The 26,910-nt window shown below is 39.0% G+C and overlaps 1 protein-coding gene and 1 pseudogene across 1 annotated transcript in view; both read right to left on the bottom strand.

The window, feature by feature from the left end:
- Hace1 (HECT domain and ankyrin repeat containing E3 ubiquitin protein ligase 1) overlaps positions 1-26,910 on the bottom strand; it is a 110,531-nt gene that overhangs the window by 18,761 nt on the left and 64,860 nt on the right. The window contains exons 15-20 of the mRNA XM_041653656.1: positions 25,574-25,685; positions 25,380-25,477; positions 25,137-25,224; positions 21,303-21,452; positions 20,590-20,786; positions 2,085-2,216 (exon numbers count right to left, since the gene is read on the bottom strand). Coding sequence (XP_041509590.1) covers positions 2,085-2,216; positions 20,590-20,786; positions 21,303-21,452; positions 25,137-25,224; positions 25,380-25,477; positions 25,574-25,685 — 777 coding nt within the window. The remainder of the gene's footprint in view (positions 1-2,084; positions 2,217-20,589; positions 20,787-21,302; positions 21,453-25,136; positions 25,225-25,379; positions 25,478-25,573; positions 25,686-26,910) is intronic.
- LOC121449233 lies at positions 15,315-20,073 on the bottom strand (annotated as a pseudogene).

Below are 26,910 nucleotides of genomic sequence, written 5' to 3'. Positions count from 1 at the left end.
CTGACCTTGTGGTTGATAGGACACATCCTCAGCTGTAGCCACTAAGAGCACCGCCTATGCACATTCACTATGTTCCCTTTTAAAAGAGCCCTGCCCACCTCCCACCTCTCTCTCTCTCTCTCTCTCTCCCTCCATTTGACCCTTTTCTCTCCTCTCCTGCTACTCCTGTCGCCAGAGACCAGTCTCCCCCCTTTGCCCACTCACTTTCCCCCAGTAAAAAACCTCTCCACCTAAGCTCTGTCACATGGCGTCTTTTCTTGAGTACCTCTTTTTAAAGTTACGGACATACCTTAAAAACATATTACACTAAATTGGATAATCTAGAAGAAATAGAGAAATTTCTAGACACATGACTTACCAAAGTTAAACCAAATGAGAAAGAATTTAAAAAATCTATAGCAAGCAATAATATGGAAAAAATAATTAAAAATCACCCAAGGAAAAAAATGTCAAGCCTAGATGGATTCTCTGCAGAATTCTCCCATGTTGTAAAGATCTAACACCTTGTCCAGTTATTCCACTGCAAAGGCCGTAATTTCGGCCCAATCTGTTTTTATGTCTTTCCTTCCTAGTCTGCCAAGATGTGAACAAGCATCCGTAACAACCCTGCTACCACAGCCAGGAGCTTGCTCTATGCCTTCCCCACCATAATGAAACACACACACACACACACACACACACACACACACACACACACATCTTCAAACCATGAACAATTACACCTACACCCTTCCTTCCTTAAGCTTCTCTCTGTCAGACACTCGTCACAGCAATAAGAGAAGTAACTACTACAGCAAATGTGCTCTTTAAAATACTATGTCGGGGCTGGAGAGATGGTTCAGTGGTTAAGAGCACTGGATGCTCTTCCAGAGGACCTAGGTTCAATTCCCAGCACCCACGTGGTCACTCACAACTGTTTGGAACTCCAGTTCCAAGGTATCTGGCATGCTCACACAGACATGCATGTAGGCAAAACACGAATACACATAAAATACTGTGTCTTTTTACGGTTTCAGACAATTCAGTGATGGAGGAGGGTCATATGTTTATTGGTTAATAAAGAAACTGCCTTGGCCTTTAATAGGACAGAAAATTAGGTAGGCGGAGTAAACAGAACAGAATGCTGGGAGAAAAAAGCCGAGTCACTCAGTCGCCATGATTCTCCGACCCCAGACGATGTAGGCTAGAATCCTTCCTGGTAAGACATCATCTCGTGGTACTACACAGATTATTAGACATGGTTTAAAGCAAGATGTGAGAATTAGCCAATAAGAGGCTAGAACTAATGGGCCAAGCAGTAATTAAAAGAATACAGTTTCCGTTTAATTATTTCAGGTAAAGCTAGCCTGGTGGCGGGAAGTGGCCCCCTATTCCACCTACTACAATTCAGAGTTTGAAAGTAATTTATTAACAACAAAAGAAAACAGATACAATTTAGACATAAATAATACAAAGTGTAAATTCTATTAGGTCACAGTAGAAGGCAGGCAAACCAAAGAACAAAACAAAATACCCATTGAGGACTTGAGCAAAAAAAGGAGACCAAAAGGGGGCAGAAATGGAGGATTTTAAAATTATATGTATGACAATGGTAAACACATAAACATTAAAATCAAAATACACACATTTTAATAAGAAAGTAGAGAAGACACACAAATACAATAAGAAAAGTCCAATTTTACAATTTCAGAAGTGATGTGGACTCCTTCGCTTCTGGAAAGACAGGCCTTCCACATCTTTCATGTCAAAGACATTAAAAACTTACTTCATTATCCTACCTTACCACAACTCACATTAAAGAACTGTTAATACTGTTATTCAGCTAAAGTGAAGCAGAACCACGTATCTGCTCACAGATTTTCTAAGCATATATTCTAAACAATAATGCTTCATTAAATAAACCCCAGTCAGTACTCTGAAATACTTCTGCTTTCATTTTCTCTGGTTTGGGGATAAAACTCCTTCCTTGTATGTTAGGCAAGGGTTCTACCAGTAGGCTGCATCCTTACCCCTCATAGTATTTCTGAATTACATTAATGAAGTCATGCTCTACCATAACGAGAAAAAAACATGTTCTTCCTTACCAATTCATACTCATCAAACAGTTGTATGAGGGACGGTGGGATGAACATATGAAAACCTTGTAAAAAAGCATTGATCTGAGGCTGAATGGCTCTTGTCATTCGAAGTTCAGTAACAAGCTGGACATACTCCGCCTATAAAAAAAGGTTTTGTAATGAATACATTTTAAATTTCACAGTTAAGCCAGTACTGATACAGCTGTTTTTCATGTAAAAGACAAAGGTTTAGAACTAACTTGGCACCAATACTCACCCCTTAGCAAACCAGGAAACACATTCGCTAACCATCATCAGGCCCAAACCTTTGCAGCTACCTCCTGCATCCCATGCATAAGCACTCTCAGTCTGCCTCTGCTGTAGCAACTCCACGCTAGCACAACAACCGATTATTGTATATGTCATCCCCGTGCCTATCTGCACCCCGAACTGCTGTTCCCCACACCCCAGCCAAGGGGACTGAGATGTACAGATTACATATATTAAAGTCATATTGCTCTTCTCCTGACTGACTTCCTGGAAGTTGAAAATAAAATCCAAATATACTTCTAATTTTTAAGGCCAATCTTGACTCTACCTTGGTGCTAACAGCACCCCATTTCAGTCCTGTTTTCTTGGCCTTGTGGCTATTCCTCAAAGGCAACCTGCTTAGGTCTCAGTGTCTTTATACTTCCAGTTCTTTGGAGCAAAATCTCTCACTGGACTGCTGCATCTCTAAAAGGAAAGGGTTTCTTTACCAGCACATATTCCAGGATGCAGAAAGAAAGGAGCTGCTACCTTATGTTCAATAACAGGCAAAAACAAATGCATACATCGATCAAATACATTTTATGCATACTTTGAATCTGGCTAATTTTACTGTAGCCAATCCAATTCTCAGTTAAAACAGCTTATTTAAAACTGGGTAAGTGGCCCATGCCTTTAATTCCAGCAATTCAGTGGCAGAGGATAACAGACATCTGAGTTCAAGACCAGCTTGGTGAACAGCACAAGTTCCGGGACAGCCAGGGCTATACAGAGAAGCCCTGTCTTGAAAAACCAAAACCAAAATTAAACAAACAAAAAAGCTTACTTTATCTACTTTTTAATTATTTTAACTTTCATTTTCCTTTTCTTTTGAAATAAGTCTCATCATGTAGCCTAGGAATATCTCACACTTAGAGTCCTCCTGCTTCAATTTCCTAAACATTAGAATTATACTGAATTTTATCTTAAGGAACATTTTCCCTCATAGGAAGCAAGCTCACTTAAAATCCAGCACGTAATAAAAAATGTGTTTGGCACAGAATTATCATGTGTACATAAAACCTATCAAATGTTAGATCTTTTTTTTTTTTTTTAATGCTTCTAAGTCAGACTCCATTGAGTTAAAAACGACAGCATAAACGCTCTACATACTTCTCACCCACTAGGATAAGGAAAGCCTCCTATGATGATGACTCCCGGATCACTGGGAAGAGGGACCTAACTGAGAATGCCTCCAACAGGTAGGTAAGTCTGAGGGGCACTTCCTTGATTAGCGATTGATGTGGGAAGGTCCAGCCAACTGTGAGAGGAGTCACTCCTGGGCTACTGGTCCTGGGTTGTAGAAGAGGCAGGCTGAGCAAGCGGTGGAAACCAGTAAACAGCCTTCCTCTGTGGTCTCCACATCAGCTGCTGCCTCCAGCATCCTGTTCTGTTTCTCCTCAGTAACAGCCCACGATGAAAGGAAGATGGCCCTTTCCTCCCCAAGTTGCTTTGGTTTGTCCCTCAGCAGTAGCAAGCAAACTGAGATGCCTGCTTCTCTTTCCTTCTACTGTTCTGGCATTAGTCTGAGCCAGAATGTTACATACAAGTGCAAACTAGGAATTCTCCATAGCTCTAAAACTACAGAACTGTCACAGTTGATGCCTCATGATTCCCCCAAACCTCATTTGGCAACTTGTATAACTTAGCACAAGAAAAGCAGATACTTCTATTTTCAATCTATCCCCATCTCTGAATCCCACTTGCCCACTACTCAGAAGGATTTTCCTACAATAGGGACTAATCAGTAATTACCAGTTATATTTAGGCAGTTATTTGAGAGATGTGTACCAGACAATCAAACAGCAATATGTACTCACGTTCCAGAATTTGACCTAGGAAAGTATGTATACACACATACCTACTTAGCATTTGCAAGTGACAACCACAGAACTGTCAATTCATTACAAATACCCAATCACCTTTTAGTTTATGTCTGCTCTCACTAAAACTTTTCACAGAATTATGAACACTTTCCGGACCCATTCAATATGTATACCATTAATGAGCTTAAGGTACAGGAACGCTGAAGAAAAGGAGGTAGAAAAAGTCTATGAGTCAGAGAGAACCAAGGACACCAGGAGAACAAGATCCTTTAAATCAACTGAGCAAAGCTCAGATGAACTCACAGAGACTGAAACGGCATGCACAGGGCCTGCGCAGGTCTGCACCAGATTCTCCATGTATGTATTCTAGCTTTCAGTATAGTTTATTTATGGGATTCCTGAGTGAGAAAACGAGTGGGCCTCTGATTCTTATGGCTATTCTTGGGGCTCTTTTCCTTCTGTTGGTTTGCCTTGTCCAAATTCAATGTAATGGTTTTTGTTTTATCTTATTTTATTATGTTTTTTCAGCAGATTTTATTACTTTATAAATAATACTAATCAAAATTTGCACTTCCTCCCCTCTTCCCACTTCCTTCCCTCTCCCCTACTTACCTTCCCTCCTCCCCCTTCAGTTCTAAGAGAGGGCAGGGTACCCATCCAGGCTTAGGAAAGTATGCATCCAAATAGAATAGGATTCCAAAAAGCCAGTACATGCAGTAGAGACAAATCCCAGTGCCATTATCATTGGCTTCTCAGTCTGCCCCAACTGTCACCCACATTCAGGGGGTCCAGTTTGATCCCATGCTATTATGTTTTGTTATTTCTTAGAAGCCTGTTCTTTTCTAATGAGAGACAGAAAGGGAAAGAACTTGCTGTGCAAATATGAAGACCTGATCCCAGCACTCAGGTGAAGAAGCTGAGCCTGGCCTCACACAGGTCTGTAACCCACAGTACTGTGGGGAAGTCGGACAGAAGGATCACTGGGGCTAGCTCCTGGTTCAGTAGGAGACCCTGTCTCGGGGGACTGGGACATCCACACACACATATACATGTACATACACAATACCTATCCACACATACACAAAAAATCTTAAATGGGAAGCATTCTGCACTGCTCAGCTGAACTCAACCTATTTTAGCTGTATTCCACATCTATCAGAATAGTACATAGTCCTACTATCTCCACATATTCTGTCTTTAAATTAATTCTTGCAATTATACTTCTCTCTCTTTACATTTTCTTCTATTCCTCCTAATATGGCTTTCCACATTTACTTCAGTATCCAGACCATAATTACCAGATGTTGCTTTGTGAATATCAGCTTTCTTCATATCCTAATTTTCACACTAAAGTCAAATGAGTTTTGGTTATTATTTTTCTGTAGAATAATAAGATGCTAGCACCACTAATTCTTATGACTTAACTAATAGAAACTGCATTGATTATAAAACCCCAACTGCTTCTAAATTTTTTCCTTATCTCTTTAGAAAGAGTACATCTTCAAACAAAATAGCAAAAATTAACATTTCTTAACAACTATTACTTCAAAGACCCACTACTACTGCACACTAACATTCCAGCTGGAACTCAGGAGCCTCCTGTCTTTGCCTTGTGAGTGTTAGTATCAATTTTAAGACAAGGGAACTAGATGTGCTACATTTTAAAGATTTTACATCTTAGTCAGGTGTCACAGCATACACCTGCAATGCTAGCACTGAAGAGAGGCTGGGCACAAGGACTACCACAGTTTGAGACCAACCTGGTCCCCACACAGAGTTCAAGGCTAGTCTATAATACATCAGAAGATTCTAAGTGAATGAGAATGGTTCTCATAGGTTCATATATTTCAATGTTTGTTCTGCAGTTGGTGGACTATTTAGAAAGGATTAGGAGGTGTTGTCTTGTTGAAGAAGTGTGTCACTGGGGATAGACCTTGAAGTTTCAAAAGTCCAAGCTATTCCCAGCTTACACACAGAGAGACACAAATGCACGAGCGCGTGCACACAAACACACACACACACACTTTCTTTCTCCCTCTCTCTTTCTCTCCTTCTCCCTCCCCCCTCAACTGCAGATCAGGTTGCAAGCTCTTAGTTATTACTCCAGTCCAATGTCTGCCTGCCTGATGCCATGATCTCTGCAATGATGATCATGGACTCTAACCCTTTGAAATTAAAAACCAGGTATCAATTAAATGTTTTCTTTTATAAATTGCCTTGGCCATGTATCTCTTCATAGCAACAAAAAAGAAACTAAGACACTATCTCAAAAACAAGGAGAGAATTATTAACATACTAATGGCCGATTAATGTTATTAACAGCTACTACCAATCCTGATCATTACAAAACTCTGTAATCAACAAAGTAAATAAAGTTTTGAGATCCTTATTACCATAGTATTCCAACGTTATATGAAACCACAATGAGTGGTCCCCCTCAAAATGAACATATTATCACTTATAATTATTTATCTATCACTTTCCTTTTGCTCTTTCAAAAGACATAAAAATAAAATCACTAATAAAACAAACATTTTTAAAATCTAAACAAAAGTCATGTTAGAATGGAAGGGTGTTGCAGGAGGTCCTCCCACTCCTCCAGCCTATAGCTGCTGAGGTACCAGCCCATTGGGGCATGGTCCCTCTCCCTTTAAAAAAGCGACCACTTCCCTCTCCTCTCTCTCTTCACTTCCTGCTCCGCAGGCGACTAGACTCCCTTCCTGGTTGCGTAGAGGGATGTTGCCTGGGACAGTGATCTGTAAGTTTTTTCCCCTTTAAATAAATACCACCCTATTAATCATAATTCCAAGCTGGAATGGCATTGTTTGTGACTTACGCCTTCATTTGGCACCCAACCTTTGGTTTTAGAACCTCTCCTTTCCCCGCTTGGCTGCCGGCCGCAAGTTCGGCTTGGGGGGAGCCCTCCCTTCCTCAGCCGCCGCCTGTGCCTTGCAGCGGCGGCCTTGGACTCCCCATGTGGATTTAAACTCCACAGGCCTGCGTAGTCTCTGCCCGCTTGGTTTGCTCTTTTCTGAGTCGTTTTTAAATCTCCCTTGTAAGCACAGCTCTTAAGTGGCACGAACCAGAGCACGCGGTTGCTGAAAGCTGCAACCCCTCAGGGTGACTCTGTCATGTGGAGGCATAAGCGGCTTCCAGGTTGCTCTTCTCTACCCCTGGATTCTGGGTTTCTGGTTCTGTCTCTGGAATTGATTTAATTACATTTACTTTGTTGAGAAACTTGCATTTTCCAGTTTTTAACATCTACTAAGGCACTGAAACAGGACCCTGTTTTCATCGCGAATCGGCAACAGCGCCACCTGCTGGATAATAGGTAATATGGTAGTTTTTGTTTCTAACGCAAATTTTACTGCTTTGTTTTCACTAATACAATAGATTAGTAAATTTATATTTACTAATACAATGGATTACGTCATACAAGGTTTATATGATTATGGGGATACCTTGATTTGCTTGTTACTAGGTTTCAGTTTTCTTTTCCATATTCTATCACTAAGGAAGAATATGGCACTCCTAAGAACGATAGAATCTTTACGAATTAATAATGAACAACTAATTGACAGGATTAAAATTATTGAAAATCAGAGGTTATCTGAACAAGTGGATACTATGACAGACAAAATTGACTCCATATCCAAGGGTATTAGAAAATTACCTGAAAGGGTTCAGGCTGTTGAATTTGACGTTCAGACTTTATCACAAAGTTTTGATAAGGTAACAGACAGAATGTACCTCCAAAATGGGAATCTACATGATATACAAGAAAAGTTTAAGGAGGACATGTTATCTTTGAAGGAAAAAATTAAAGCTTTAGAATCACAGGTGCAGAATGGGGACCAAAAAATTGATGCCTCAGTGAAATCACTGGAAATATATACAGGTCAGGAGATTCAGGATTTAAGAGAGACAATGATAAAAAGATTTGAAAAGATTGGAGAAATTATTGCAGCTGGTGAACAGAGTAAGGAGGCACAAGGACAGGATACAATGCCTCCACCAGCTATTAGAACTGGCTTACCCAGGGTTCTAGCAACATACGCTATACTTAATTCTGACAAAGCGTCAACTTCTAAAGGCTCAAAGGGAGTCAGAGAAGCTAGATGGACGCCAATAGCAATGAATGATCTGAAAGAAATTAAGCAAGCTGTTGTTAATTTTGGCTTGCACAATGCATATGTAAAGGAAATGATAAGGACTTGGGCTTCTAATGCTAGAGCTACCCCCCATGATTTCCATCAGTTAGTGTCTGCAGTTTTAGATAATGGACCTTCCTTGATGTTTGGAATTTATTTCAGAGAAGAATCCAAACATATGGAACAGCAAGGAAGAGCAAAAGGTGTTGAGGTTTCCCAAGATCAAATTCTTGGTGCAGGAGAATATGCTGATCCACAGGTCCAAGCTCTTTATGACGATGAAGTACTGTGTCTATGTCACCAAGCAGCTTTAAATGCTTGGAATAGGATACAAGATCCAGCAAAAAGGGTTGAATCATATACCAGAATTAGGCAGGGACAGAGAGAACCCTTTATTGACTTTTTGCAAAGATTAATTAAGGCTCTGGACATAGGGGTAACAGATCCAGAAGCTAGACGAATACTTCTTGAATCTCTAGCTTTTGAGAATGCAAACATAGAATGCAAAAAGATAATTGGGCCTTTAAAGTCTAGATCAGCACCTATGGATGAATGGATTCAGCATACGATGAATGTTGAGACGTTTAGCTATAATGATGAATCTTGGGTAGGAGAAGCGATTTCCAAAGCAATGAGGAGACATCAAACTGCCAGGTGTTTTAATTGTAGTAAATTAGGACATTTGAAAAGGGATTGCAGGCAAAGAATTTCTAGGAATAATATCTCTTCTGGGAATGACAAAAATAGGAGACCTCGGCCTTCAGGTATATGTAGGAGATGCGGTAAAGGCTGGCATTGGTCCAACGAATGTAGGTCAACAACAGACAGACGGGGCAATCCGATATCATCGGGAAACTCCTTGAGGGGCCTCTTGCAGGCCCCCAAGCCACAGTGGCCCAGTCATTCCCAGTCACAGTGGAGAACGTGCCTCACCAAGAAAATTAAAAGCTCTAATTTCTCCTGTAAAAAGTAATACTGGTCTAAATGATGAATTACGTGTGGATGATGAGTCAAAAAACCCAGTAGGACAGAGTAAACGTATATTTTGGCAGACTTCTATTAATGATCAAAGACCAAAGCTAAGAGTCTGTATAAATGGCACTTTTATTGAAGGCTTATTAGACACAGGTGCGGATGTAAGTATCATTAACCCAGAATCTTGGCATCCAAATTGGCCTCTTCAAGAGGTAGATGTTCAGTTCCTGGGAATTGGAACCCTATCTCGTGTAAAACAAAGCACAAGATAGGTTGAATGCATAGGGCCCGAAGGACAAATAGGAAGAATAAGGCCATATATAGCCAATATTGCCATGAATTTATGGGGCCGTGACCTGCTACAGCAATGGAATACCCAGATTAACATTCCTGTATTTCCAGGAACTCATAATTCTGGGAAGGATATGATGAGGTATCATGGAAAACGGTCACCAGCCATTCAGGCTGTACAAGAACATACAGCAAATACCAAACCTTTAGAGGTACCAACAACCCTACCTTTAAAATGGCAAACTGAGAAGCCAATATGGATCAAACAGTGGCCTCTAGCTGAAGATAAACTACAGGCATTGGAACAGCTGGTGCAGGAGCAACTAGATGCTCACCATATTGAAGAATCAACCAGCGCTTGGGATTCTCCTGTCATTGTTGCAAAAAAAGAAATCTGGTAAATGGAGAATGGTGACAGATCTAAGACCTGTCAACAAAGTAATTCAACCTATGGGCCATTACAATCTGGAATTCCTTTGCCTTCTCTGTTACCAAAAGGATGGCCTCTTATAGTTATTGATTTGAAAGATTGTTTTTTCACTATACTGTTACAAGAAAAGGATAGAGAAAAATTTGCTTTCACAGTGCCTACTTATAATAATTCTCAGCCTAATAGGAGATAGCAATGGACTGTCCTCCCACAGGGTATGCTCAATAGTCCTACATTGTGCCAATATTTTGTAAGTAAGCCATTGGAAATAATTCGTAAACAATTCCCCAAGTCCATAATTTATCATTACATGGATGACATCTTGTTATCTGATTCAAATAAAGATACTTTAGAAAGGATGTTTGAAGAAGTAAAGAAAGTCTTGCCTAGGTGGGGATTACAAATTGCCCCTGAAAAGATTCAAAGAGGAAATTCTATTAATTACCTAGGTTACAGAATAGGGTAAGAGAAAATTAAAACACAAAAGGCACAAATTAGGAGAGACCGGTTAAAGACTCTTAATGACTTCCAAAGATTGTTAGGAGACATTTCCAGTCTACGACCAGCTGTTGGGATAACACCTGATCTAATAGTTCATTTAAACAAAACCTTAGATGGTGATAAAGATTTGAATAGTCCAAGAAAACTGACAGCTGAAGCAGAAAAGGAACTGACAATGATTGAGGAAAAATTACAGGAGGCACATGTGGATAGGGTGAACCCAAATCTTAGCTGCATCCTAGTCATATTGCCTTCCAGAATTTCTCCTACAGGGATTCTAATGCAGAGGGAAAATATTATTTTAGAGTGGATATTTATACCTAATAAACCAAGTAAAAAATTAAAAACTTATGTGGAAAAAGTCTCTGAATTAATTATAAAAGGTAAGCTGAGACTTTGTCAACTAGCAGGTATAAACCCAGCAGAAATTATAGTGCCTTTTACTACTGAAGAAATAAAAAAGTTATGGGAAGACAATGAAACATGGCAAAGAGCTTGTGCTAATTTTTTGGGAGAAATTAATAGCAACTATCCCAAAAGTGGTAGACTTAACCTCATAAAAAACTTCTTGGATTCTTCCTAGAATTGTACGTGATGCTCCAATAACTGGAGGCCATACGTTCTATACTGATGCAAATAAATCAAGGAAAGCAGGTTACAAGTCAGATGAATTGAGTAAGGTGGAACAAAGCCCTTATAATTCTGTCCAGAAGGCAGAATTATATGCCATTCTTATGGTGCTAAGGGATTTTAAAGAACCTCTTAATATAGATACAGATTCACAATATGCAGAAAGAGTTATCTTGCATATTGAAACTGCTGAATTTATACCAGATGACACAGAGTTGACTTCATTGTTTATCCAGGTACAAGACATAATTAGGAACAGGCTTTGTCTGATGTACATAACACACATCCGGTCCCATACAGGTCTGCCTGATCCTATAGCCCAAGGCAACGCTGAGATTGATCAATTATTGATTGGAAGTGTGTTGCAGGCCTCAGAATTTCATAAGAAGCATCATGTCAATAGTAAAGGCCTAAAGAAAGAATTTTCCATTACTTGGCAACAAGCTAAGGACATTATAAAGAGATGTAGGCCATCTATAGGTGGTCTATAATCAAACACCGTTGCCTGCAGGGAGTAACCCAAATGGTACTAAGAGAAATGAAATCTGGCAGATGGACGTGTTCCACTTTATGGAATTTGGTAAATTAAAATATGTACACCATACCACAGACACGTATTCAGGTTTTCAATGGGCTACTGCCCTGAGCTCAGAAAAGGCTGATTCAGTAATGACACATTTATTGGAAGCTATGGCCATCATGGGTATACCTAAGCAAATAAAGACAGATAATGGTCCAGCATATGTATCTAAGAAAATGAAACGCTTTTTTGATTATTATAATATAAAACACATTACAGGTACACCAAATAATCCTACAGGTCAGGCAGTTATAGAAAGATCAAATCGTACTATAAAGGATATGCTGAACAAACAGAAAGGGACCAAAAATACCCCCAGAAATAAATTACATAATGCTTTATTAACCTTGAATTTTCTCAACGCTAATGAGAAAGGAACGACAGCAGCAGAAAGACATTGGATAATGGAAAAGTCTGCTGAACTAAATCAACCGATTTATTTCAAAGATGTGCTGACCTCTCAATGGAAGCCAGGAGATGTGCTACGTTGGGGAAGGGGTTTTGCTCTTGTTTCCACAGGAGAAGAAAAATTGTGGATACCATCAAAATTAATAAAGTTTCGATTTTAAGAGGAAAAACCTCTTGGAAAGGAGAAATGACAACTCATCCACAATGATGATATTCATACAGGTGGTAAGAAAAACATATAGAATGGGGGCAGGGTTCTGTTCCCATCTCCATAGGAAAACACTCATCTTTGAAAAATTCAAGGGACCCTGGATGTTTGGATACTGACAGAGGGAAAAATACCTGCCCAATAGGAAATATCAAGAAAACTGAATGGGTTGTGTAAGTAATATTAAACCATATTTCTAAATTTATAAAGCTGGTTTTGAAGTAGGAATCTGGCTCAGTCCCTCTCCAATTCCAAGCCTGTTAGTAAGAGAAAAACCCAGAGTTCCTGGAGTTTCTGTCTCATGTCAAGAGCCATGATGTGGGACAGAAAGAAATATGAGTTTAGAAAACATCTTTGCTTTTCTTCATATCTATCATACTTTTCATTGAATATATCTATCATGCCTTTCAGTGAATATATACATATATGTCTATATGATTAATGTTTAAGTTTTTCACAATGAACAATGAGTTTTTCCTGAAGTGACATTTGAAGTTTCCAGGAAGAAGATGGGGCCCCACAACAACAACTCCACCTGGTTGATATGACGTCATGATACTGATAGCGCTACTACAAGACCTGCTTTGGGTACCAGCTGCACAAGACAGTTCCAACTTGGTTAGCTGAAATGGTGCACATCTTATACAACATTTTGGCCAGACCTGCACAAAATACTCAGAGACTATTGGCAATTTTAAAAGACATTGATCTTGAAATTTAACCATCATTTTACTTTCACAGGATCCCCCAGAAAGAACGTCGCCCCCATGACAGCTGGAAGTAATTCTAGAGGACGACGTCCCCTCTCCCAGTAAAGTTTGCCCTTGGGTTTAGGGACATCATTTAGGGGTTGATTATAATTAGTATATGACTGAGGGTTGGGGGAGGAATTTTATAAGCTCAGGGATCATTTTGAAAATAAAAAAAAAGAGGGATGATGGGATAATAGATTTGTAATTGTGAGTTACTGTTTTTAGACAAATATATTGGTATAGATTCTTGTATATTGATACAAAGTTAAATTATATTGACTATTGTATGCACGCATGTTTCTACCTCTGTTTAAAACATATTTTATGTATTGACATATATTGTTTTGATATATATATTGTATTTATTTACCATATTGCAGTGTACATTTCTACCTCTGATTAAGATACTTATATAATATTTGTGTATTGATATACATTTACCTACTGCAATGTATATTTGTACATTGTTTATATTTGGAGGTCATTGTCCTCATTTGTTTCACAGTCGTTTATTTTCTTAGTCTTTAAGTTAGATAGATATTGAGAATTATATAGATTAATAGTCATCTAAGTTTGTCATTTATAATTAGACTAATCAGGTTCTTTAGATATATAGAGATTATACTCAGTATAGATAGATAATCTTCAACTTCTTCAAAGAGCTGTAGAAAATGGCCTTTAATGTAACTCAGAGTTTTGTGGTAGTGAGACACAATTGCTCCTGGCAACACCACTCTATTCCCGAGAGAATGTTGAGCACCAAAGACACTCCACCTGGAGCCTTTCTTTTTGGCAGAACTGGCCTTTGGGCAAAGAAATGCCCATACCTCAATCACTGACAAAGATACAGAGCGTGCATCAATGGATAAAACAGGACTGTCATATCCTGCCAAGACAGGGTAAGATAGTTTTGAAAAGTTGCTTGCCTTAGAAAATGGTATGTCAGTTATATTAGGCCTTAGCCAAAGTTGGTTGCTTCAACGCTGCTAATGTGACTTTGGGTGATTGTCCAGGTAGCTAGTTGTCTCTGTGATTTGTTGCATGTTTTGGAAGTTGTTTTACTGAACTTCCTAATTATCCAGGTAACATTATTTCCCTTCTTAGATCTTCGATGGGGTTGAAGACTATATAAATGTAGTTACTTTCTCTCATGACTTGGCCAAGTTATTTATTATACAAGACCAAGCTAGTTAGAATAGGATATTTGTACTTATTGTATATAATTTCATAGTAGGTTTAGAACTCTCTTATTTAAACAAAAGGGGGAAGTGTTGCGGGAGGTCCTCCCACTCCTCCAGCCTATAGCTGCTGAGATACCAGCCCATTGGGGCGTGGTCTCTCTCCCTTTAAAAAAGCGACCACTTCCCTCTCCTCTCTCTCTTCACTTCCTGCTCAGCAGGTGACTAGACTCCCTTCCTGGTTGCGTAGAGGGCTGTTGCCTGGGACAGTGATCTGTAAGTTTTTTCCCCTTTAAATAAATACCACCCTATTAATCATAATTCTAAGCTGGTGTGGCATTGTTTGTGACTTATGCCTTCAGAAGGGGCTGCTAGGAGGGGCACATAAACAGAGCAAAAGAGCACAGAGTCGATGAAAGGCTCTTTCCACTTCGTCGTGTTACATGTGTCTGAAAGGAGTGGGGGTCTACTCACCAGATACAGTATTCATTTAGAATCATGTTTCATGTTTACAGTTTTTTGCTGATATGCAATCACTGAGTTAACAAAGAGTTTATTATTTCAATACTCTGAATTGAGTATAGATCTTCAGGGTAAACTCAAACAGTAAATGTCATGCAAGGTAGACAATCCACAGTTAGAAGAGGGCTCAGAGGATGACGGCACATGGAGTGCAAGCCTGACAACCTGAGCTCGATCCGGGAACCCACACAGAGCTGGAAGGAGAGAACCACTCCACAGCTGTCCTCTGACCTCCACACATGCCCCCTGGCAGGTGTATATTCCTACAGATACATCACATACACAATTGTAAAAGTTAACTCGATTCAGGAAATAACCAGGCTAGCTAAAATATAAATAATCACATTTGTATTTATTATAAGGGGAAAACTCACAAAACCAGAATGAGAAGTCCAAGCTCAACTGTACAGTGAGGGCACCACAGAGAGAGAGCACCTGGCCTGTGCACCCCTTTTCTCCAGGTCCCAGAAAGCCACACCCTAACTTGGTCCCACCTCTTAAAGATAATTGGTTAACAACGCTTCCCCATCACACAATAATAAGTTTAATTTTCATTCACTAAGCTCAGATACATTTAAAAACATAAGCAGAATACTATTTTCTTTTTTTATATTTCTATTTACAGTTTAACAGGACTTGACTCACTATATTTTAAAAAAATTGAGTTCTTCAACTCAATTACTGTTTCACACAGGATGAAGGCCACTGGACTTGAACTTCTGAGGTCTAGGCTTTGGCACCACATTGCCATTCATTCTTCCTTTTTTTTTTTCTTTTTTCAAGGAAACCAAATCTTCAATATATGGAAAACTCAGTGCCACCTGAGGCCACGGTCACCAGACCAGGGGCAAGGTCAGCCAGTATATGATGAGGGGCTGAAAGGCAGCCACTGCCGGGGTCAGGTAGAGCTGGAGACACTGCTGAGGGGCGAGGCCCCCCATGACATCCAGAACCCAAGTATAGTCCACATAGAATGCACAACAAAGTACATAAGCACAGACGATGTCCAGGCCAGGGCCACACAGCAGCCATAGCTGTGGAAGAGCAACAGTATAAGCATACTAAGGATTACCTCCATATGTAACCACTACAGGCCAAGACATGAGAGGTACTCAGTTCACTGCATACAGTCGCCAGGTGGAGGTCCAGAAGCAGGACCAGTACCACCAGTACCACCCATACCAGCACTATGCTTGCACAAAGGCCCAACACCTCTGAGGATAACTGCTATGGGATGTTTTGATTGCACTGTGACACAATAAGTTACATCAAGTTCACCTTGAATCAAGGGCGCAGAGCCTGTGATTAGCTGACCTGAACTAGTCATAGAGAAGTCAGCAATTTGGACACAGAAAAAACACAGGAAGCGAAGGATGGGGACTACAGTTTGAGCTCTCTTGGCTCTGGGAGGAGGGAAGAGATGTGTCTCTTGTAGTATCTCCAGCCAAAAACCAAGGTCAGCTAGTTGCTACTTAATCTCTCTACGTAGCAGATTTTCACCCGTCTTTCACTCCCAAGTCTTATTGACAGAACAAAAGAGACTTAATTTAAACCTACATATTGCGAGCATGACAGAGTAGGGGCTGCAGAACTGAAAGCCCTGCCAAGCTACAGTCTAAGTGGCCAGTGGGGTGTTAACTTCAGGCCCCACCTGAAGATGATAATTCAAATAGCAGTAGATTCATGTACAGCTGCTGAGCTGACAGAAAAACAGAAAACTTTTTCTAAATGTCCAGTGTCATCCCAGCCAACAGCACATATGTGATGACATAGAATCAGGAGCATTGAGGTCTTTCTGTGGGGGCAGAAAATCAAGACTGTAGTGCATTTTCCAGTTCTGATATGTATAGATGGAGACAAACTTAGCTTCTTGGTTGCATGAGCTGTGTCCACAGCAAAAACAAAAAAAAAAAAAAAAAATAGAGTTTGTTCACAGACACAAAACAGTGTAACTTTGGTACACTATCTCCTTTCCTTGAGTTGCTCTAGAGCTGCCATAGGGCACAGCCACATGCGGCCATTGGGTCTCCATGCACGTGGTTGACACTGAAGACTACATCAGCTCCTAGGCTGAGTATCCTCCTGGTAGGCTGGAATAGCCACCACGCATATCATCAAAGAGTGGAGGAGGATCTGGAGCTGCCCTAGTCCTGTGCTTGGAACCATGGTCTCCAAATCCTGAGTTCACCAGGACAGACACTCTACTCAAGGGCTAGCTGCATGAGTCGTGGGTTCGAACACTACTGAAAAAACTTCTTCTCTTGCCCAGCACTGACTGAAATTACCCAATCGCGCAACACACCCCAGAACTGGCTGCCTGGGGCTGCCATGTTCATGGCTTTAGGCTTCTATGTCCTGTGTATAAAGTCACTTGGAAGACTAAAAATATCTATAAGTTTGAATGAATAAAATCTCTGTTCCCAATTTTATTTCCAGTAACTAAACTTGATCGTTTTGTGTAAGTATAAAATATAAAGTCTAAAGTTTTCAATTCACAATTATGTAAAACTAAGAACATATTTTATAAACTACTATCTAAAGGCAACTAATATTTGCCTTTTTCACTTAACAAAAATGTTAATAAGATACTCTATCATTATCCTAATTTAATAGAATAGAATATTAAAGTCAATGAGTTTTAAAATGTGACCATGATTGACAAAGAAAAATTCCTTGCTCAATGCAAGGAATGGGATGTTTCCCCTCAAGTTGTTGCCAAGCATACCGTTGAGACCTGTTTTCAGTATAGGCTATTGCAATTGCTCTTGATTTGATGTAAGGCTCTACAGCTGAAGACAAAGCAAACATTTATCATTGGGCATGGAGAAATCAACATGGTACTAACCAGGAAGCTTCCTTCTTGCTGGTTAGCGCTCACAGAACTAGTAGGTGCTAAGTAGAAGGTGCTCCTAGGAGGTAAGAGCCATCAATAGTCTTTCTCAGCCCTGAACCCTGTGGGCTGTAATAACAACCAACATGACAAGATCTGCTAACGGGTACAATACTAGCTCATATGTCAGGGGTAGCCAACCACTTCCTGACTGCGGTTCATCAATGTCCACTCCACAGTACAGCCTGGTGCTGTAAGTCTAGCAAAGGACCCATGGTTGGGGAGCTCAGAAGCCCCAGGAATGAACCTACTACTATCATTTTGCTAAATGGACACAGGATCACACTCCCCTCTAACTTTGTAACACTCTCTAGCCATTGTGCAGTTCTTACCCGTCATCAGGTAAGTTTCCTGGGTCAGTGGCTGGTGGTCAACAAAGAAATTCACAACGGGTCAAAGGCAGAGAACCAGTGTAAATGGAGTGCTCAGCCAAAAATGGGACATCTACAGCCACCCCTCCCCAAGGCTCAGGGCTCTCTAGGACGCAGAAAGGCTGTAAGAGCCAGCAGTCAGGGCCCTGTGTCTTCTGAACACAATAGGACTGCTGTAGTCAGGAACTCAAAGGAAGGCTGTCCAGTGCACATGGGAAGAGGTTTGTGAGTCACCGCCCTAACTGAGGAGCTACAGCAAGTTGACAGCTTCTGGGGATGGGAGAATGTGGGAACAATCGGGTTTCTTTAAGGGTTCAGCTCCTGACAGGTGCGCCACACACCACTAGATGGCCCCACACCCTGAAGAAGGAGGGAATAGCTGGCAAAAAATTGTTCTTAGTGGGTTATTTAAAAAAAAAAAATTGTGGAGGGAAAGGAGGTGGAGCGGATCTTGAAGAAATACGAATGGAGGTATGACCTAAATACACTGCATAAAAACCTCGAAGAGTAAAGATACTTTTAAAAAATGTGCCTACATCTTCGGGCCTTTAAAAAATATTTCACATTTTACTAAATCTACAGTCTACAAAATTTCAAGACATTGTGCTGCTGGTATTGTGTGTCAACTTGACACAAACTAGAGTCATCAGAGAGGAAGGAGCCTCAGTTGAGGAACTACCTCCATGAGACCCAGCTGTCTTAGTGATCAATGCGGGAGGGCACAGCCCATGGTAGGTGAGGCCATCCCTGGGCTGCTGGTCCTGGGTTCTATAAGAAAAGCAGGCTGAGCAAGCCTTGGGAAACAAGCCAGTAAGCAGCACTCCTCCATGGCACCTGCATCAGCTGCTGGCTTCAAACTCCTGCCCTGTTTGAATTTCTGTCCTGACTTCTTTCAATGACAAACAGCAATGTGGAAGTATAAGCCAAAATACCCTTTCCTCCCCAACCTGCTTTTCGGTCATGGTATTTCACTGCAGCAATAGAAACACTAAGACAGAAATATACAACAATACAATATTGTATTATACTAAATATAATCAATATTTAAGTCAAATTTAAAACAAATGTTATGTATAGATGATATAATAAAACAATTAGATTATGTATGTATGTGTTAATATATATAAAATCAAGAGGTAGGATTTACTGGAACATGAAAACATGTGCAAAGTTTAGACACTGAGATGTCTGTTAAAACACTTTAATCTGGTACAGGAGATAGTTCTGTGAGTAAACTGTTTGCTACACAAGTTTAGGAAACTGAGTTCAGATCTCTCAGATCCATGTGAAAGCCAAGAAAGGAGCTGTGCTTCTGTAATCCCAACCTTGGGGGGGGGGGGGGGACATCCATGGGTGACTCACAGGGAATCACTGGCCTGACAGTGTAGCCAAATTGATGGGCTTCAGATTCCTGGGAGATATTGTCTCAAAAAAATAAGGCAGGGGGGGGGGGCTAGGGGGGTGGGGAAGACAAAAAAAAAGGCAGAAGAAACAAAAACAGTGTTGAATCAATTACTCAGACACACAGAGAGAATAAAAGTGGATATCCTCTCGGCTACCCCTTGCTTTCTGATCTCCCATGGGTCGCAGCAGACCTGCCATGTGACGTCTGCCAACAAGTGAGGAAGTCAATGCACACCCACGGAGCCTACCGTCCACTTCACACATTAACCCACTCTTTTTCTCACTTAACAATGGACTCTAGAAAGTGTTATATAGACATACAGCACATAATAACTGATGTGTAGAAAGTCGCTTCTCAGATCACACCACTTCTGTGGAGAACCCCTTGACATGCAGCTGCACCCACGCAAGTGTTCCCCACGTAGAAGTCTCTAAAATAATTGTCACACCAAAGTACATAGTTACACTAAGTGTCAATAAATACTGTTTAAATACCCTACCCATAAAGGTAAAAAAGCAACTGTTAGTAGGACAGCCCAGTGTCGCCTGCCCTCCACATGCATCGGCACTGGAGACATGCCTGCTCACGCCATGTTTACACCACATACATACGTTCAAATAAAAACTGCCTTAATATCCACCCTTTAAAATATACAATAGTGATTACTGCACATACTACCATCATTTAGTTTATATTTCCAATCTTTTTTTTTTTTTTTTTTTTTTTTTTGGTTTTCCGAGACAAGGTTTCTCTGTAGCATTGCAGTCTGTCCTGGAACTAGCTCTTGAGATCCGCCTGCCTCTGCCTCCCAAGTGCTGGGATTAAAGGCTTAAGCCACTACCACCTGACCCAATCAAATTTTTTAAAATGTAGACGCCTAACTTCCACAATCGATTAACTAGTGTTCTAGACTGCCTTGCTAACCATACCATCACAGTACCAGACCAAATCTAACTGGAGTCTTCAATGTGATAGTTTGGTTAACTTACGTACTTTCATCTTCTAGCAATGACGAAGTGCATTTTTCTAGCAAATGTTGGAATAATGTAGAGAAACTGACAGTCAGGACCATTTTAAGAATAACTGAGGTGAAAATCTGAATACTCACTTTGTTATTTTGCGTCACAAGAATACTTCCACCCCCAGGCTTCAAAGGCACCTCTTCCATTGCTCCAAACACGTCGGTCTCAACAGAAAACGTCAGCTCTAGACCTAGGTCACTAATATCATTATCTAAAATCCACTGCAAATTTTTGGCATATTCTGGATCAATAGATGCTACATCTTGGTAATTTACAGGAATACCTAAAAAATTGCAAGAACAGCAGTTACATGCTTCTGACTTTCCTTTACCTATTTAGTGGTAAAATGCTGCCCTCTACAGATATTCTGCAAAACAGCAAAGTATAATCAAATCTGCAGCATGTTTTAAATGGATGCTCATTTCTAAATTAAGAATCCATTAAATGAAGCTGCTATTCCGTCCACATCTCTACAATGCAGTCTTTCTTTGAGACAGCTATTTAGGAAACCGTTATAAGCTTCAGAATTAACAATTACTTTAGGTACACGCACATAAAAATGGACACTTTGTATAAACACATATACACTAAAATGGTAGTCATAAAAGTCTAAAGGTGCTCCTTCTTAAAAGAAAGACATTTTTCTCTCCCTCTAGCCCCCAGATACCTTAGAAATGTATGCCTCTAAACAGAATAGCAATTTATTTCAATAAAAACGGTAGTATGCTTATTATCAGTTCTCTCTAAAATCTGTAAAAGAGCAATGTAAACGTCTACAGAAATACCAAGAAACCCATACCAAGAATGTGCTTGTAGAAAGACCGTGTGAAGTAAATATTGACCAACTGCCTGTGATTTAAAGCTAATCCCAAGATCTGTCCAGCAAACCGGAAATAGTTCAAGTGATCAGGATTCACATAGGAGTTGCTATTGGGCTGAAAAGTCGTTCCTATTGAAATAAATACAAAGTAGTAAGATGTATATGCACTAGAACAATTCAATGCAGGTAAAATTTATCCACATGTAACTCAAAGGCCATGGTTACATTATGTAGTTCTTTGTAGAACACATAAACAAACAGTAAAATGGGAGTATAAAAGATAAACATTAATTCACACTTCTCAGGATAATCTGTGTATAGAGAGAAAGTTATAAAAACACTTCTGACATATCAAGAGATCCTGGTAAAACACAACAAAAGGTCATACACATTTACAATACACATTTTTCTAGGTTCTATGGCAGTAGTTATTTAGCTATGAACTCGGGCAGACATTGCCTCGTTCATCTATACATGCCCAGTACTCACTAGAGTTTGCATGTAAGCTACAAAATATGACAAAAATAACCACTCTTTAGTATTAGACCTAATCACTGAATGTGATGCCTTAGGAATCAGAAAATCTGCTACACCTAAAATTCATCCAATTCTTTCAAAAGGCAAATAAGTTTAAACAACTACTAATAAGCGAAAGTAAAAACAGCAAGGGTATGATTATTGCTAAAAGCTATGTAACAGTGTTATTTATTTCTATGAACTATATGGAATAGACAAATTTTTAAAAAGTCACAATAAATTAGTGTTACTTGAGGCTAGAGGGAGTTGAATCAAAGACACAGAGTCTCCCCTTGAGTTGATGGGAAAGTTCTGGAATTAGGAGTGGTGATAACTATATAGCATAGCAAATGTACTTAATGCTAGCACACAATCTACTTTCAAATGGCTTCAATGGTGAATTTTGTATTTTACCAAAACAACAACAACAACAAACAACTAGTACAACGACAAAATCTAAAGCCACATCTTGACTTTATCTCTCCTTCAATACATTTTCTGGCCATTAACACGGATTACAAATTCATTCATTCATCTAGTAAAATAGACACGGAGTTGATGCTTTACACTACTATTCCTGGTAACAAGACTAAAACAGACTAGCTGATAAAACTAATGAAAAAGCAGCAAAGAAAAGTGGACAAGTAGTAGAAAGTGAAATGTCTAGTCACTCAAAATACTTGTTTTGACAGTTCACTTGGAGTTTTCATAGATCTTTGATTTTTCCAGTGCAACACTGGACGAAACTGCTGTAACCACTATACAGGTGCTAAGCAGCAAATTTGCAAACATGTGATGATTCAATAGGCATGTGAAACATATCATTCACTCTGAACTGCCTCTCACGGTGACCTATTGCAAGGCAAGATTAACAGCCACAAAGATTTCAAAAATAAACATAACCATAATTCTAAAAAAAATATGCTGAAAATAAACATGCTGTTTACTTTTTTAAGTAGTAAAGCTTTGGATTATAGATGAACCAGCAAAGACTTTGGTGACTCTACTTTCTTCTCCTAGCTCTGCATATTCCTTCACTAACAAGTTTCTAAGAAAACTGGATTCTTTAAAAGAAAATTAAGAAAAATAGTATGTAGGCAAAAATCTTCAAAAAATAATTTTTTACTTGAACAAAACATTAAAAGCTTGTGTTAAACTTAAATCCAAATATATCTGTGACCCTGCCAGCTTCTTAGTTTCAGTATTAAAAACTGTTTAACTGGGATGGAGAGATGCTCAGTGGTAAGGCACTCTTCCAGAAAACCAGAGTGCAGTTCTCAGCACTCATACCTGGTAGCTCACAACTGCCTGGAATTCCAGCTCCAGGGAAATCTGGTATCTCTTGCACCCATGATAATCTGCATTTGCACACATATTCACAATTAAAAATAATTCTTAAAAATCCAGAAAATTTTAAGTTGAGTGGTGGTGGAACACACCTTTTATCCCAGCACTCAAGAGGCAGGGGCAAAAGCATCTCTGCCAGTTTGAGGCCAGCCTGGTCTACAGAGTGAGTTGCAGGATAGCCAGGGCTAAAAAGAAAAACCTGACTCAAAAAGCAAAAACAAAACACAAAATCTAAAAAAGATTTAAAATCTGACTATTTTTTTCAAACAAATAAGTTTATTGAAGTATTTTTAAGAAATAGTGAACATTTTTCAAGATAGAAATCCTATTGGATAAGAAAGTATTTCAAAAATAAAAGTAAGAACATCTAATATTTACTTCCCACTCCTTGTGCTGGGGACTGACCTGTGTTTTCATGTATCACCTAACCAAATTCATATTCTAAAACACAGATTAACATCATGATTTAAAAAAAAATGTTTGAGGTTCAGAAAGGTTATGCTCCTGGCCCAATGTTCACAGGAAAAAGAGCGAGTCAGGATTCACATCTACTATCATTGCAGAGGCCAAACTCGTAACTACTAAACTACACTGTGTCTCTATCTTAATTTGGTAAGAAAATAAATTTTCTTTTTTACAATACTACATACATTAGGTCTATCTAAACATTCCCTACATCAAGAATTCTTAAATCCCAAATGTAATTCCTTCATAACAACCATACCTAAAAACAGGGAATATATAAACACTATGATGACCAAAAGACTTCCATGAATTACAAAATGAACAGATTAAAATCTTAGTCTGTATGATTATACATACACTCTGCTCTCATATCAGTTGGAAGTACATCTTTGCTGACTCTAGCTTTAAAAACTAGGCCTACACAATTAAACTTCTTGTTTTTCTGAACTCGTCATAAAAATCACCAACACCAAATTCACCAAACTGACATCACAGCAAACAATCAGAGACAGGTTACAGAGTCGAAGCAGGCAGTTCCACATCCCTAAGTAATTTCCATTGTTCCAAGTGTGTCAGAGATACTGTTGAACAGAAACATGCCTACAGACTTCTTCCTTCCCCATAGCCCATCCTGGCGCCTCCCTTAACTCTTCTCATTAAACAGGCACTTGCTGCTACTTTGGTTGAAGAAGTTATAAATAGTAAGACATTCTCTTCTTTCAAAAGTACAAATACTGGGGAAAGAATATTTTCAAGAGAAATAAGCAAACATACAAAGCATTTGAAAACTGAAATCCCATCTTCACTTCAAATACGTCTTTATTAAGTTAGCTTGCTCTCAGATATTCTTCTCAAAACGACTTAGTAGCCATTAGCATTTAGTTTACAGTATTAAATTATATCTTTATATAGGTTACAAGAACCATCTCCACAAACAGTGCTTCATCTTATTATATGGTTAAGTACATGCTTTTTATTTTTAGTTAGTGCCTAGCCTTTAATGGCTGAGCCATCTCTTCAGCCCAAGTGCAATGTTTTTTAGCTGCCTGATTTTGATCTCTTCAAATGACTAAAAATAAAGGCAGTATGAATAAATGAATTAATATGGAACATCCTAAATACTGGCCTAGAGTTTCATGATCAATAGACTTTACAACTTGGAAATGCAAATAGGGTTACCAAATTTATTATTCCAAATAAAGACTTTTTAAAGTACATCTACTATCATTTTATAAAAGAAAATGTCAACTAAAAGTAATAATACCATAACAAAAAACCTTAAATTGAGTAAATTTTAATGTTCTAAAGAGAAGTTTTCAGGGCCTTGAGACAAGCATTTGGAAACTGTTTAGGAGAAAGCTCTGTAAGGACAAAACTCCAAACTTCAGCTTTCTCTTCTGGCATCTCATCCACCAAGACAACAGGGCTATTAAAAGAATCAAAGACAAAATGCAGTCACAGAAAGGTCTAGACTACACAACTTACCATCTGCTGACTGGGTAAACAGGGCATAATCAGGATTGACTATCTCATTAGACAGAATATCAAACCACTCACGCACAACACCTTGACCCTAAATTCAAAAAAATAAAATTTAGCAACAACAGAAATAATTGCACTTAGACATATTCTCATAAATAATAACAAAATTTAAATTCAATTCAATTACTGTATTTATCAGGTCAATATTAAACTCTGTAAGTGTGTTATGACATTTTATATACCCACCATGCCTTCCTCTCCATGAAATCGTACAGCAATCCCCTGCTTTAGTTTTGCACAATTTGCTTTTGATACAATTTCACAGCTACTCCTAAAAATAGAATCTAAATATGTAGCATTGGTTAATTTTAACATATTAAAACTTATAATAACGACTACGCTATGGTTTATCCATTTATCAGTTTCTTTGTGAAACATACCTCTGTGAACCAGGAGAATATCGTTTTCATTCACTGGCCTGTGCACCATGTCTGAGTCTGGCTGTCCTGAGTGCAAATGTTCATAAAACCATTCACAGCGATCTTTGAATGGCTACCCCAAAAAATGACAGTAAAAATACGTTATCAGTATTTAAAACACCTAATTACCAGATCAAAAAAAAATGCAATCATTAATGTTCTAACTTTTCAATAATCACAAAGAAGTGATCTTAATTAAAATACCTTGTCTAATGTATGTTTAATTCCTATGTTTTCAACAAAAACTCATAAATTACATCAAAGAACTTAATATCAGATATGTACCATACTCTAAATCTTTTAAGTCAAATAATGCTTATATGAATGCATTTTCACACCCAGAAAAATTATACTGACTGTTTCATTTAATTTTTTAAATACTGAACTTTTGAGCTTGAGATATAGCTCAGTAGTTAAGAGCATCCAGTTCTTGTAGAGAACCTGAGTTAGATACCCAAAATCCCTACCAGACAGCTCACAATTGCTTGTTGCTCCAAACCTTAAGGGACTCAATGTCCTCTTCTGGCTTCCACAGGAACCTGTACTCACATGCGCATGACAACACATACACATATACACATAAATAAACTATTTTTAAACTAATCTTTTATGCCTAGTTCATTCTTATTTCTTTTCTTAGGAATTGAGGCAATAGATACAATTCTATTTATTATCTTTCAGCCTCTCCTTTCTTTACCTTAAAAACATAAAGAACTCTTGAAAATTTTACTATACTCACTCATCCGTCATGGAAAACAAACTCAAATAATGCCTAATTTTTATGCTTAATAAGAAATTGATATTAAACATCTAGTATATGCAAATGCTGCAGGTCATTTGAGTACATAAAAGTAGTAGAAATTAATTTCAGATAAAAACTGCTTGACATACCTAAAAAATTGAGTTAATACAGAATATATATGTACACAATACCAAGTTCTCAACAGGGACAAGCAAAGCCATTAACAACAAAAATTAATCAAAGGATGAGGACAGAGGCTTTGCAGGATCACAGTTCGAACTATGACTTAAAGTTGGGTAGAACTTGCTCAGAACACAGGAAAACAGGCATATCAATTTAAGGGAGACAAAGAGAAAAGCACAGAAGGTGACACTGGGTCCCTTTGGAAGATGCAGCAGAGGTACCGGCATCCCTGGAATGGGAAAGTGAACTGAGCAGATAATTAGCAGGAGTGAGATGATGGAGTACAGGAGATACTTCAGTCTGGAACCCTATTTCATTCTGTCTATGCACACATATCCCTTCGGAACCTGCTCTTGACAGCCTAGTTCTTCAT

The sequence above is a fragment of the Microtus oregoni genome, unplaced genomic scaffold, assembly GCF_018167655.1.
Source record: "Microtus oregoni isolate MIOR12 unplaced genomic scaffold, Mior012 000006F_ref0000085, whole genome shotgun sequence".
In the NCBI taxonomy this organism is placed as follows: domain Eukaryota; kingdom Metazoa; phylum Chordata; class Mammalia; order Rodentia; family Cricetidae; genus Microtus; species Microtus oregoni.
Note: the sequence above shows the minus strand (reverse complement) of the source record. Positions and strands in the feature narration are given on the sequence as shown.